The sequence below is a fragment of the Exophiala viscosa genome, assembly GCF_022695815.1.
Source record: "Exophiala viscosa unplaced genomic scaffold EDD37scaffold_2, whole genome shotgun sequence".
Taxonomy (NCBI): Eukaryota; Fungi; Ascomycota; class Eurotiomycetes; order Chaetothyriales; family Herpotrichiellaceae; genus Exophiala; species Exophiala viscosa.
Window position 1 is genome coordinate 2,268,716 of NW_026944354.1, and position 12,764 is coordinate 2,281,479.

Sequence of the window (12,764 nt, forward strand, 5' to 3'; positions counted from 1 at the left end):
TTCCCACAGGGGGTTTCGATATAACCACCACGCTGGGGCGACGGATCTGCCATCCCGGTAGCTAACCTCTCTATCACATCATTGACATCGATAGCCCACGTTCAGCGAAGCAGGAATGCCGAAGAATTTCTAATTCTCGGCGGGACATATCCAGGCGTGGAGCCAACCTTCCGAGTACGTCCTTCGCAGTCCATCTGCGGTGTGTTCGCGAACACAAGCGGAGACGGGAACCTGGCTCTTTACCACACCCCAATATGCACATACTGCGTCCTGTCGGAGTGTGTGATACTGGTGTGGGAGTATCGTGGATTTCTGTGGCTTTCCGAGCTCGTGGGTCGCTTAGTTCGGCTCTGGATCTCCAGTGCGTGGAAGAACGGCGGTTTAGTGAGCTGAAAGTAGGAAGGCACATTCGACAGTAGAGCTCTCCTCGCTGAAAGCCACTCGTGCACGTTGGCTCTAGCGACTATGATGACTCCGGAGACGCTCTGCCGCCTTACAATATTGTTGTTGTGTGCGGATTACTCTTCATGTAGGATACCGCTGAGCTGGTGTTGAGCCCACTGACGGGCACGCTCTCATCCTCCTCAGATGTCGGTAGCGAATCCCCGCGTCCAAAGAGACTATGTGCTGTCATCTTCAAGACTTGTCCTCGTATGGCCGCATCCACATGTCCAATGGACCCGTTGATCCGATGACCTTTGACCGGTGATCGGACTGTTCATCATGAAATTTCACCGGCCCGGCCCAAGATAGCAGGTCCTTCTGCTTTCGGCACCCAGAAGGTCAAGATCAGGCAAGCAATCATGAGAACGGCATTGAACACCGCCATGATGTAGAATGGCGCTCCAACCGACACCTTGTCAAAGAGCAAACCACCGATCTTGGTCAGTATCAAGATTGCAAGTCCACCGTAAAGCGAGTAAACACCAGCTACGGAACCTTTCAATGCCGACAATGGTGCTCCCTGTGTCGGTTGGTCATCATTCGGCAGTAGTGGTTGGCTCTCATCGGGTCCAGACTCAACGGTGCCAGCATTGGCCACGAGAGCGGGTTTGGTTTCCTGAGGACTTTCAAGCAGAATACCTTTGCCAAGTGTGCCCAAGCTGCACACGATAGCACCGATCTGGCTGATTCCAATCAGGCATACGGCCAGAAACGCAACCACTCGGCGAGATGTATGAGAATCGTCTGGATCAAATTGCGTCGCAAAAAGAGGATACCCAATGATACCCGAAATCGAAGCAACAAGCAGAGGCACTTCTTTCCTGGAGACGCTAGCAGTCCAGTAGCCAAACACGGGCGCTGAGATCAATGCGACCATTTGTGAAACGCCTGTCAGTTCCGCAGCAACGACGTAAGCACGCGGACATCTTCTCTTGATATCCGGAAGGCCCGTAGGGTCATCCCCTGGTATGCCTCCTGGGCAAAGACCGGAGGAAAGAAACATTGCATTGACAATGAGTGGGATGAAAAGTGAGATGGCGACAGAGGAGGCACGAGCAACGAAACCACCGAGGTAGCCGATAGTGATCTCGGAGCGTTGAAAGCCTATTGTGAGTGCTGTTTGGAAGTTGTCGAACATCTCTCGAATAGCGGCCATGATGGGCGGACGATTTTCTCGTCGTGAATCGTCTGTAGGTCCTGGTCGAGGCGAAGATTCCGCGTGCAGATGGCGGAGTCCGAAGAAGCACCAAACCGCAAGGACGACTGCAATGGCTGCGACGATGTAGAAACTGTCTTTGAGCGCAGCCTTTACCCCTACTCCGCCGTATTGGAACTTGGCCGGAAGTGGAAGGAAGACTGTTAGAGCGATGAGAGCTCCACAGCCTGTGAACATGCCGACAAAGCCGGCTACACGGCTTGTAGAGGAAGCCAGCTGCGCGTCTGGACCAGCTGGTTGTCGGGAAGAGTTCTGCTTGGAAGTGCGCGACTGGAACCTCTCCGGGGTTATTGTGGACTCGGAAGCGACCGATGGGCTCGAAGTATGGCCATTGGCATCAAAGATCTGGGCTATTCTCGAGTGTCGCAAGTTGCTCTGTGGTTTGGAAGTCGAAGCAGCGACGGCCGGCAATATAGCGGTGACCATTGTTGAAGCTGCGGCTCCGCCCAGGCTGAATAGCAACCTAGCGAAAAGAAGCTGAGGATAGACATTGTGTGCCTGGACAAATACTGCCAATGCCAGGGCTATGACCAGATAGCCAATAACACAGACCTATTGAGAATCAGCGGGATATCACCGACGACTGTCTCGGACGTCTCACAAAACGCAAACCCATGCGGTCGGATAGCACGCCCCACACCGGACAGGCCACGAGGGCTACCAGTTCATCGGCAAATCCCAGCGTCCCGACTGCATCTCCCACATCGTGTGTTCTGCCAATGAGGTCCGTGATAACGAATGAAACAGATGAGTTCAGAAAGACCAGAAAGGCAATGGAAAAGGGACAGACACCAAGCAGGTACGTGGCTACTTGCAGGTTGGTAGCTCGAAACATGGTAGGCTAGTTGTGTCGGAGCAAGCTATAAGCCAGGAGGAACAGCTCGCAACTGAGTACCAAAACGATGATTGGACCGAATCATACCCTGGTAAGCATAGATTGAGGAAATTCAAGCTGGCCCTTCTGTCACAAAAGATCGCTGTTGTTAACTTGTCATTGAGGTCACAGTCGATTCTGACTTTGGGGGCTGATATCACTTGCCACTTTAAGGCCTCCGTCATCTACCGAGGCTAGCCCGGAAACTGTGATCCAAAACCTGGATCTTCTGGGCGAATTTGTTTGATTTGATTTAGCAACTTGTCAAACACTACAAACATTCTTTGACTTGCTCGAGGGACTGGCCTGCGCTGGTTCCATCTATTCTCTCAACCACCCGACCATAACGTGTTGCCTCCAGGGCGGGCCCTGGGGCCTCGCAGCCCACGTTGAGATATGGCTGACTCAGGCTATCCTGATGATATCCAGTTTGCCGGCCTTGTGCAAGCAGCAACTGCGGCGGCGGACGAACAGACACGCGACCCGTCGATACTGGGGAAGAGAAAACGCCATGACAACATCTTGGACGATGGCTCGATGTTATCTCAAGATGTCCTGGATCACGCGCCTAATTTTGCCGAAGTACCAATCATTACTCCTCAGCTGAACAGCTCGGCTTCCGTGCTCTTCCGCGAGCCGTCTTCAAAAAGCAAGAAATACAGCCGTCCACCGCTCGGCAGAGTCTTTACATCGTTGGAGCTGGCTCCTGAGAACTTCTTGAGGTTACAAAACGCTGCAAAGGACTTCATGCTTGATGACGCGCACCCCGAACGAAGAGACGTCGTGGGACAGAAGAAGAACACGGGCGGCGCTGACGTTGCCAAGTTGAATCTATGGAACTGCGTTGAAGAGTTTCTTTCATTGCACGGTTACGGTGAGCGATATTTCACACCCGGTGCAGGAGAAGGCATTCCAGGCGCGCCGCAAAGGACCATATTCTGGCCGCGAGACAGTCAGACTATCATCAAGCTCATGATGCCTCTGATGCGCAAAATGGTTACAAACGAGCGTCAACGTGTCTATGCTGCTGCAAGCAGGAAATCAGGGTCGAAGGAGGATGCAAAGACTGATGAACACCTGGAAGCAGCAGATGACTCCATCCTTCAGGATGAGTCTATCCAGACCCCCGATGCAGGTCCGCTAGAGCCTGTATCGTCGACTACAGACGTGGAGCTGCCAATGCCGACCTTGGAGAAGCCACAGACTAGGACAACTTTCAAACAGTCGATTGTTCTCTACGTCAATGTGGTCTCGAATACGGGAGGTGCTCTTAGAAGGGTCATACCTCGTTTCCAGCTAACGCCTGAATCTGCTCCAAGTCTATCTTCTTTGATTGGTGAGGTGGAGAAGCGATACAAACCATTCTCGGAGAGTGGAAATCGGCCAGTGGTGAAGGTATGGCTGACGGATGGACTTGTAACCGTGGCCGAGGATGGAGAATGGATGGTCGCATTGTTGAGTGCTGGCGTTGTCGACTGGATGGATGGCGAGGTCAGGGTCCTGGTTGAGATCTGAGTGGCGGACTTCTACCTTGCTTTCCTTGGGCATGATGACTCCAACCCAATGCACATCTGGAGGGCTTCCTTTCCAAAGGAGCTTTGCTGGGAGGGTTTCCTGAGATTCAGCACACTTTGTCGACGCCACATGCCTTCAACACTCGAACAGCATGTGATAGTAGCATAGGCATGGGTTCCGCCGCAATACTCAGCAGCGTGATTGTGGAGAAACCCCGCGCGATCGGCCAAAAGAGGTCGATACACTTTCGGAATCTGATCGACTTTGCAGATTTACCTGGCAGCAAACGGCTGTTGGCCGACAAAAACATGTGCTCGGCTGAGATGACGAGGATAAGTGTAGACTCCTAGGATCTACCCGGCGATGAGCAGGAAGTCTATGTGCGCGACTCACTCATCGCGGCAACCTCGACACTCGACCTCACTGCCCCAATATTCTGCTCGTAGTCAGAATGAAAAACCACGCTTGCATTTTCTCTACGTATTTTCACTTGCTGTGGGAGCTTTGTCCAAATGCTTACGCCGTATTCGTACAGACTCCTGCAGGAGTAGGTTCTGCTGTGGCAATGTCTGGTTGCTTTGCTCCAGCTGCATGAGAGAAGCCCGGCGCCTGTAGATCTCAAGTTCTAATGGAAGAGGTCATTGGCGTTTTGGGAATGGCGCTCGTATATATCTGCGGCACGAAGCTGACAGGCTACATTGTAGGAGGAGTGCACCTGGATGGTATGACAGAAGTGAACCATTAGATTGTCAGGGCAAGCCACAAAGCGCCAATGACTGCCCCAGTGCGTCAACCTGGCCCTTTTTGAGGTTACTCTGTGTTTGAACGGCTGCTGTCCCAGCCACCAGTTAGTCACAAGATCGTATGTTGGGCTTAGATTTTGTATCGACCAAGCCCCTATGATATCACCGACCACTCTTTCTAATACCTGTCAACCCATTTGCAGCATCAGAGGATGCGAGAAGCTAAGCTCGGTAAAAGGCGAGCTCGGAAGATGTGCCAAAGTTACCAGATTGGCGCCCGTCAGCTTGAAACCTTGGCTGAAAGCTCGCCTAGCATAGCGACGGAGGGCTCAAAGGAGAAAGGATGGCTCCTTTGATGTACCAGAGTGGTATAGGCCGTTAACCCTTGGATGGACGATCACAGAACAGCGGCTCACTCAGCCTCGGTGTGCTCCTCTGCCATGGTATTGCCAGCAGTTGGTGAACCCAAGGACAACCTGCTTGGTGAGGGAGAGTCGTGGCAAATTCACAGAAAGGGATATGCCATTGACAGTTAATATAGACCCTCTCGCAAGCTAATTCCGTCGACATTCGGGTGTTTGAGGATGAGGTGGTGACGGTATGGACTCGGCCCCTGGTCCTGGAAGATGCCTAAAGATGCCCTTGATCGGACATGCGCTGTGCACCATGGCGGGGCTCCTGGCGGCGGATCTGCGTCACGGACTTTCGATTTCGGACGCGATCCCGGCCTTTTTGGCGAGCCAGGCTTCACGTCAGTAGCTTGTACCACATCATCAAGCTTGTCACCTACAGGCACCCGACCATCTCACTGGATGCACGGATCCCTTCGCTCGTCACTCTCCGCATCTCGTATCCTTGTACACTATTTCGAACTGCTGGGACGCCCGTTTCCGCCGCATACGAACCCCAGTCCGAATCCTGATTTTTGACTTCATCTCGTCAATCGGGTCATCCCTTGACAGCCAGGATGTTGCTAATGCTGGGTCCAGAAGCGACAGATGGCTCCTGTGGGAGGAGAAAAGATATGTGTTTCATGGATCCTCCGGGCTCACCACCTCGCCCCCTTCCTCCTTGCTCCTTGCACCATGTCAACCCTGCTACGGAACTCCTCATAAACACGCTGAAGACCCCAGGCTTGCCCGTTCACCTCCTTCTGTGCAGACGTGTTCATGCACGAAGTTCCTTCCGTACTTCGCCCCATTGCTGTACCTTGACCCGGGATGAAGTGTATTCTTTGTATCGCTATCATATAGCTCCAAGGCTGAGATATCGTGTCGAGACATCATGCCGACGGCCTTGAGACGCGTGCACGGTCGTGTGACTCGCGACGACATTCGATCAGCCGGTCTGAGAAGATGGGATGGCCGGGCGAGAGTAACGACGGACTGGGTCAGTCTCTTTCATGTGAGTGTTCGACGGTGCCACATTTGCTTCATGAAGAAACTCATCTGTTCGTAGGAGCCCGAGCTTTGTTGGCCGACTGGTGACTGTCTTGTCTATCTGCGTGAACCAGGCCAGTCCAGCCGTGGGCCTGCATTTCGTGTCCATACCGCTTTTCTTCGGGTCAAGGGATTCGACTCGCTGATTGACCGATGCATGATGAGAAACTCCTTTCACACAGCAAGACAATGCGTTATGCCGAACTGTCCAGGATGTGATCCTTACCAAACTTTGCTGGAGCTTTACATTCCGGTTCCTCCAGGCCTGGGTCTACAGGAGATTTTTGACTATCATATCACAACGAGGAACTTCTTCGCCTGGCTGTACAATCGACCGCTGAGTGGGAGGACACTGGGAAAGGCACTGGCAGAGCTCAAGAAGAGGATAGATGTATATCGTCCAGACAACAGTACACAAAACATGCTGGAAGTTGTGTCTTATGCAGAAAACCAGAGGTATCTTGACTTCAGGGAGTGCGGAGACCACGCCCTTGCAGCTCTCTACTTGGCGGAAGAGCTTCAAGTCGAAGATCTCTGGGTCGACGCCTTCTCCCACTGTGTTGGTATGAACCAGCTTGATTTGCGGGCCAGTATTGAGTATGCGGTGAGTAGCATCAGTGTCTCTCCGGTCATCATACATGCTAATATGAGCTAGACCGTCAGCCCAAAATCCAGAGCGCTGGTGAACAAGTCGAGACTTGAGATGGATATTCGTGTCCAGCGACTTCAAAACTCAGTGATCAACTTCTTCCAGGACGAGGTATCCGCAAGCTTCCTTGGACTGCCTCAACCAGCACGAGATCACCTAGAGGCATTCCGTTTGTTCCTAAAGGAGACGTACATCAAAGTATTTGGCTCTTGGCCACCGCAAGATTTCCATGATGAACATATCAAGAATGACATCTGCACCATATTGTTTACCGATTTCCAGAACCTCTACCAATATCTAGTTGACCCAGAATCCACCACCAATATGGAAGAGACGGACATTAGCAAAACTGGTGGCGTCTGCACAATCCAGAACATTCAGGCTTTCGACGCCAAATATGATTATGAACCACTTGCTCAGCCTCTACCTTTGATGCCAAAATATCCAGATTCAGACTCGGACAAACGAGCCAAAAGCCAGAGAAGGAAGTCCTGGAACCCGGTACAGAAACGAAAAGCTGACAAGGAAGCCCGGAAACTCTGCGACAGGCACGCGCTGGTTGCTGCCACTAACAGCGATCTGCTAGTGATGGACTGTCATCTGGTCCGAAAGTATGCCGAGTTCGAACAACAGACTATTGATGATGACCTTGAAGGTCTTTCGACCGTGGAAGGTCGAAAGGTCCGCTGGATGTTGGTCTACGCCGTGCTCCAGACATTCCATTCAATCTCGCCGCCTCCAAAGCAAGTCCGAAATGCGTCCGATCTCACCTATTCCCTTTGCTGTCGTCCTCCAAAGCAGATGCCATGGCAGGATAAACCAATCCCCACTATTCGAATGGTCGATGAGAGACGATTATCGCTGTTGGTTCCTGATCAGAGCTACTCGCATACCAATACTACTCCACCATCTGGTGAGCCGATTTCGAGAGGAAGATCACTCAAAGCCCGTCGATCCACACTCCCCGCCGCTTTGCCTAGCTCGCCAACTGACTCGCTTGCGACGAAGACGTCACCTCTTTCTCGTTCCTCCTCACTGAGAAGACTGATGCCTCGACGACATCAGTCCGCGATGGAGCAAATGCCACCAAAGCGACCTACGTTCTGTGAGATTTACGTTGCAGGTTATGGAAATGGGCTGAACGAGGTCGAACAAGACTACGTTGTCTCTCCGGTGGAATTGACTGCAGAACCGAAACAAGCTGACAGCCCTGTCGAACGACGGTATTCTGCCCCACAGGGGCATTTGGACGATGTGCATGAACTAGATGCCGATGAGGGCCAACATTTCCGTGCCTTGCCGCTCTCACAGAGTTCACCAGCCTTGCCACTCTCTGAAGGTCCACAAGTCCCGCCGCGGTCTGGGAGTATACAAGCCCTCCCACTGTCTCAGAGTACACAGTCCCTGCCCCAGGCGCAGGCAATGTCTCGAGAATCCTCGAATGCCTCTAGGAGCAGCCACTGGTCCCAGGAAAGTTCCAGTGACGATCTGAGTCCAACCACACCGGCCACCGACGCGATCTGCACGCTTCGGGAGATTTTGCAAGCAACTGGTCTTTCTAGGTATCCAGATAAGACGTGTATCCCGGATCCCAAAACGTTCACTGTGCCATCGAGCTCGACGAACCATGTCACTATCGTGGATCATGAGGTGGACCTCGACGACCCCATGTCGATGCCGTCGGTGCACTTCAACACTCTTACCTGGGACAGAATCTTGGCTGAACCATCGATCGCTGTGCATGCATGAGAGATTCTATAATGATAACGACTGAATGCTTTAACAACTGAGGATAGAATTACGACTTATCGTCGGGAAAGTGGCCACTTACTTTAGTGGAGAGCTGCGGCTGAGAGCATGGTGGCAATTTGCTGACGGCCTATATTCAATGATTTTGTTTGATATCCAATCTACACACTTGATAGACTGTATTCCCAAGAAACAGGCAATTTGCCACAGATATTGATCGTCTTAGCATGTCAATACCCCTCGTATATCATTTATCGTCCTCGTTCGCGCCATGCCTCGTCAAGATCCTCCTGACGGACCTGATACGCCCAGTGGTGACAAGTCTGATGCATGACCGGACTGACCTCCCTGTCGGCGTCATTGTCATCATCGAAGATACTCCTCACACCATTTTCGACATACTTCTTCAACAGCATGCGTTTCCACCTGCCCTTGGGCCCGACACAACGTAACCAACGGCCGACCTGTCTCTCATCTTCGCCGTCGTCGCAGCGCCGACCCAGGCAAAAGCGGATATACCACTCGAACCAGCCGCGAGGGTCATGATCGAAGTTCAGCCAGCCTGCTGCCTCCCATTCTGACTGCGTCTGCCCGCACTGGACGCCGTACTTGTTGAGCGAGGGATCGTAGGTGGATGAGACGAGGTATTTGGTTGGTGGGTCAAGTCCGGCGCGCCACGATTCTGGAAGGGTGAGAAGGTAGTCGTCCTTGAGGGTTAGGCGGAGGGTACGGCTGTACCAGGGCGCAAAGAAGGAACCGCCGAACGCGCCTTCGAGGAGGATTGAGAGTGGGGATATGTTAGGTGTGAACGTCGGATGCGATTCGAAATGGTAGGTGCCATTGTCGAGAACGGTGGGCTCGGGGGCGGAGGGTGCCCAGTTGTTGTACTTTGCTAGGAGAGTGGGGAGGTCGGAAGAGGAGTAGTCTGCGGGAGGAGGTGATGAGGGCGGGATGGGTATAGATTGAGATTTTGGCTTGCGAGGACGTTTGAGTCTGTAGGGAGAGTCGTCCTCGTGGAGAATTGTGTGCTTCTCTTCGGTATAGGATATGCGGGTGGTGCCTGCGAGTCTGGCGGAGGATCGCGAGGCCGGGACTGTGCTGTTGAGACGGCGCTTCTTGGGTTGGTGTTTGTGCTCGGAATCCGGCACTAAGGCTCTCACTTGTTTAGATGCGTGCGAATGAAGGTTTAATTGTTCGAGGAGAGCCTGCTTTTGTTGGAGGTTTTGCAGGCGTTCGGCCTCGAAGTCAATGCTGGAAGGCATGGTATGGAGGTCAAAGGAAGGAGGTCAACAAAACAGTAACCGTTATGTGCCGCGACGTTTGAGTTGTGGTAGATCCAAGCAACTCGATGGAGACGACCCTGCAGGGGAGTTGTCGATGCAAGGTTTGCTTACTAGGTATGCTTACCGTTCAACCATTGAACTTCTGTGGGAGATAGAGTCGCGTGTCTGGAGCGCGTTGAGTAAAGGTGGTGACGTCAAAATGGCTGCTCCCGAAGGCAGTCAGTGCTGCACGGGAGATCGATTCTATCAACTGGCGATCATGACGATGATTCGTAACGCCGGGTGCTCGCGATCGCGACCATTGAAATTTGACATTGTGGTAAGTTATCAATGCGGGAGGTGCCATTGACACGAGAACGAAATCTCGGAAAGCCTCGTACATCGGCTGAAGCATGAATCGAAATATACTTGTGGAAGCTAGCTTAGAAAGCGGGCGTTTTTTAGGAGTTGTACCTGCGTCAATCGGGCTTGATATGAGGTGCGTTTAACTGCATGCGGCCATGGTCCGTCGTTGGAAGACGTCAAGACCGACCTAAATTTCCGTTACTTAGAGATCCAAAGCTACGGTATCGTTTGATCCTGTCCACTTAGCCCATTGTCTCAGTCTATCATTCTTCCAGGCTTCCCCGTGCCGGTGACCTTCAACGGCCTAACCAGAATTTCTCCATTCCCCAATGCGACAATTACAAACTACGTAGCTTGAGTTGATGAACGCCCTCTGTCGATCAAGCCACGAACGGCCACCACTATCGTACTTTAGTTGATAGCGCATTCCACCGATTTGATATGATCAGTACATCCACGCTCAGAGCCTCTCCCGACCTCGCTTCCCTTTCCCTACGACCTCACGATGCCGTTGACCGACCGTCTTCACGGGCGCACAAGCCCGGCCCCGATTCCGACGAGATTCCTATAAGATACTCCACAGATAGCATCGTCAACAGTTCGGAGGACGAAAGAGCAATGCCTTCAGCCTTTACTTCAGGAGTGAACGGTCACAACGGTTACTACAAGAAAGATTTGCCCAGATTACAAGCTATCGGAGAATCAGAGAACGGCGATCAATATGCGCCCGTGCTCGAAGATGACCCCTCGTCGTTTGATCTCGTAGCGCCTCCGCCCGCAGAACAGGAAGATACCTTCTCGGTGTTGGAAAAGCAGACACAGGCACTCTTTTCCAGAAGCCATTTGCAGGTCATCTTCGCGGACCCCGGACTGCTTCTCAAATTCACGTCTTTTCTCGGTGCTCACAGACCACAGTCCGTGCCGATCCTCGTCCACTATCTGGATTCTCTCAAATCCCTCCGAGCGATTCACTATGCAAATGCGATCTGCGAAGGATTGGATCCCGTTGAAGGATTGGACTTTACGCAAAAGCCGGTCAAACTTACTATCAATACTACATTGGAAGATCGCGCACACAGGGCGTTTGAAGTACTGGTAAACCAAGAGCTACCAGCATTCATCGCACACCAGTATATCCAGGTTGTCAGTGCTAGCGTAACTGCGAGAATCACTGGTGCTCTTTCGCCTCTTCTGAGAGAGGCTTCGGACGGGTTGGCGGAAGTGTTTTGTTTGACGGATCCATCACGGCAGGACAATCCGATCGTATTCGCATCCGAAGGTTTGTCGCAGATTCAGACGGATGATACGCTATAATGACTAATACTCCTAGAATTCAACCGGATCACGCAATATGGCATGAATTACATTGTTGGTCGCAATTGCAGATTTCTGCAGGGTCCCATGACAAACCCACTCAGTATCAACAGAATACGAGATGCAATCAAGGCTGGCAAGCAGCATCAAGAAGTCGTATTGAATTAGTATGTACGCCCTGACAGTCGAAGTTGGGCACGACTAACTGTATGTCTAGCCGGAGAGATGGCTCTCCGTTTGTAAACTTACTTCTGATTGCACCGCTTGCTGACAGTCGCGGCGTTGTACGATATCATATCGGAGCACAAGTCGACGTCAGCGGACTGGTCAAGGACTGTGCAGAGATGGAGTCACTTCAAAAGCTGATGGAACTTCGCGCTCGAGGCGAGGATCCGCCACTACCGGAAAAGCCAAACCCGGAGAAGAACGATGAATTGCGCGAATTGAGCGAAATGCTCAATCAAGGAGAGCTCAATACCATCCGCCGGTACGGAGGGAGGATGCATCGTGAAGTGGCCGATGAGGATCTCGAGAGTGTTAGCTCGCAGCAACCGCGACTGTTGCTAAAAGACCCGGACACAATGACCCCACCTGCGGGTAGCATCAATGGCAGGTTGACTGGTGTCTATCAACACGTGAGTTACGATCTGCAAAGGCTTGTGATCACCCACCCACTAATGCGCTTGTACAGTATCTACTTGTCCGGCCATACCCTTCCTTACGCATCCTCTTTGCCAGCCCTACACAGAGACTGCCTGGTGTCCTACAATCGCCCTTCATGAACAAAATTGGCGGATCGAGTCGTGTCAAAGAGGAGCTCACAGCAGCATTTGCCGAAGGCCGAGGCGTCACAGCAAAAGTACGATGGATCAGCAGAGGCGACGAGCAAGGCAAGAACAAGTGGATCCATTGCACGCCTTTGGTAGGCCACCATGGTCAGATTGGGGTTTGGATGGTTGTCATTGTCGACGACGAGCAGAGCAATGAAAGATGGTCACATGCAGCTGGACGGCTACCTCCGTCCGTGGCCACACCCGAGAGACCACGGACCCCGGGTAGTGGACTGAACGGCCAGAGAGTATTCAGCCCAACTCAAAACAGCTCCGCCAACATGAACGGGTCGCATTATGAGCATAATGGTAGTGGCAGTGCAGGGAGTGGCAGCGTCACAAGTTTCAGAATTGGTTGACAAG

At 52.3% G+C, this 12,764-nt stretch overlaps 5 protein-coding genes across 5 annotated transcripts; 3 read left to right on the forward strand and 2 right to left on the reverse strand.

Annotated features, from left to right (window-relative positions):
• Positions 1–565: 565 nt before the first annotated feature.
• Positions 566–2,712, reverse strand: EDD37DRAFT_260874 (uncharacterized protein). Its single transcript, XM_062810819.1, has 2 exons — positions 2,262–2,712; positions 566–2,212 (listed from the first exon to the last, which is right to left on the reverse strand). Exons 1-2 carry the CDS (start codon positions 2,493–2,495, stop codon positions 722–724), a joined length of 1,725 nt encoding a protein of 574 aa, XP_062673299.1. The 5' UTR covers positions 2,496–2,712; the 3' UTR covers positions 566–721.
• Positions 2,713–2,718: 6 nt separating this feature from the next.
• Positions 2,719–4,231, forward strand: EDD37DRAFT_261006 (uncharacterized protein). The gene has a single exon (XM_062810822.1). The coding sequence runs from the start codon at positions 2,931–2,933 to the stop codon at positions 4,047–4,049; it is 1,119 nt and encodes a 372-aa protein (XP_062673300.1). The 5' UTR covers positions 2,719–2,930; the 3' UTR covers positions 4,050–4,231.
• Positions 4,232–5,899: 1,668 nt separating this feature from the next.
• Positions 5,900–8,755, forward strand: EDD37DRAFT_260887 (uncharacterized protein). Its single transcript, XM_062810820.1, has 3 exons — positions 5,900–6,196; positions 6,251–6,835; positions 6,887–8,755. The coding sequence occupies exons 1-3, from the start codon at positions 6,077–6,079 to the stop codon at positions 8,627–8,629; spliced, it is 2,448 nt and encodes an 815-aa protein (XP_062673301.1). The 5' UTR covers positions 5,900–6,076; the 3' UTR covers positions 8,630–8,755.
• A 125-nt stretch (positions 8,756–8,880) lies between these two features.
• EDD37DRAFT_587689 (uncharacterized protein) lies at positions 8,881–9,891 on the reverse strand (the record flags this gene model as incomplete). Its single annotated transcript, XM_062814477.1, has 1 exon — positions 8,881–9,891. The coding sequence occupies one exon, from the start codon at positions 9,889–9,891 to the stop codon at positions 8,881–8,883; it is 1,011 nt and encodes a 336-aa protein (XP_062673302.1).
• Positions 9,892–10,698: 807 nt separating this feature from the next.
• Positions 10,699–12,760, forward strand: EDD37DRAFT_647092 (non-specific serine/threonine protein kinase; the record flags this gene model as incomplete). Its single annotated transcript, XM_062817820.1, has 4 exons — positions 10,699–11,536; positions 11,588–11,738; positions 11,789–12,206; positions 12,263–12,760. The coding sequence occupies 4 exons, from the start codon at positions 10,699–10,701 to the stop codon at positions 12,758–12,760; spliced, it is 1,905 nt and encodes a 634-aa protein (XP_062673303.1).
• Positions 12,761–12,764: the final 4 nt, after the last annotated feature.

Excerpts from the sequence above, each read along its gene's own strand:
- EDD37DRAFT_260874 (XM_062810819.1), bottom strand. The coding sequence starts at position 2,495 with ATGTTTCGAGCTACCAACCTGCAAGTAGCCACGTACCTGCTTGGTGTC. Across the intron at positions 2,213-2,261 it reads ACCGCATGGGTTTGCGTTTT|GTCTGTGTTATTGGCTATCT; the intron begins GTGAGACGTCCG and ends GATTCTCAATAG.
- EDD37DRAFT_261006 (XM_062810822.1), top strand. The coding sequence starts at position 2,931 with ATGGCTGACTCAGGCTATCCTGATGATATCCAGTTTGCCGGCCTTGTG.
- EDD37DRAFT_260887 (XM_062810820.1), top strand. The coding sequence starts at position 6,077 with ATGCCGACGGCCTTGAGACGCGTGCACGGTCGTGTGACTCGCGACGAC. Across the intron at positions 6,197-6,250 it reads ACTGGGTCAGTCTCTTTCAT|GAGCCCGAGCTTTGTTGGCC; the intron begins GTGAGTGTTCGA and ends ATCTGTTCGTAG. Across the intron at positions 6,836-6,886 it reads GGGCCAGTATTGAGTATGCG|ACCGTCAGCCCAAAATCCAG; the intron begins GTGAGTAGCATC and ends AATATGAGCTAG.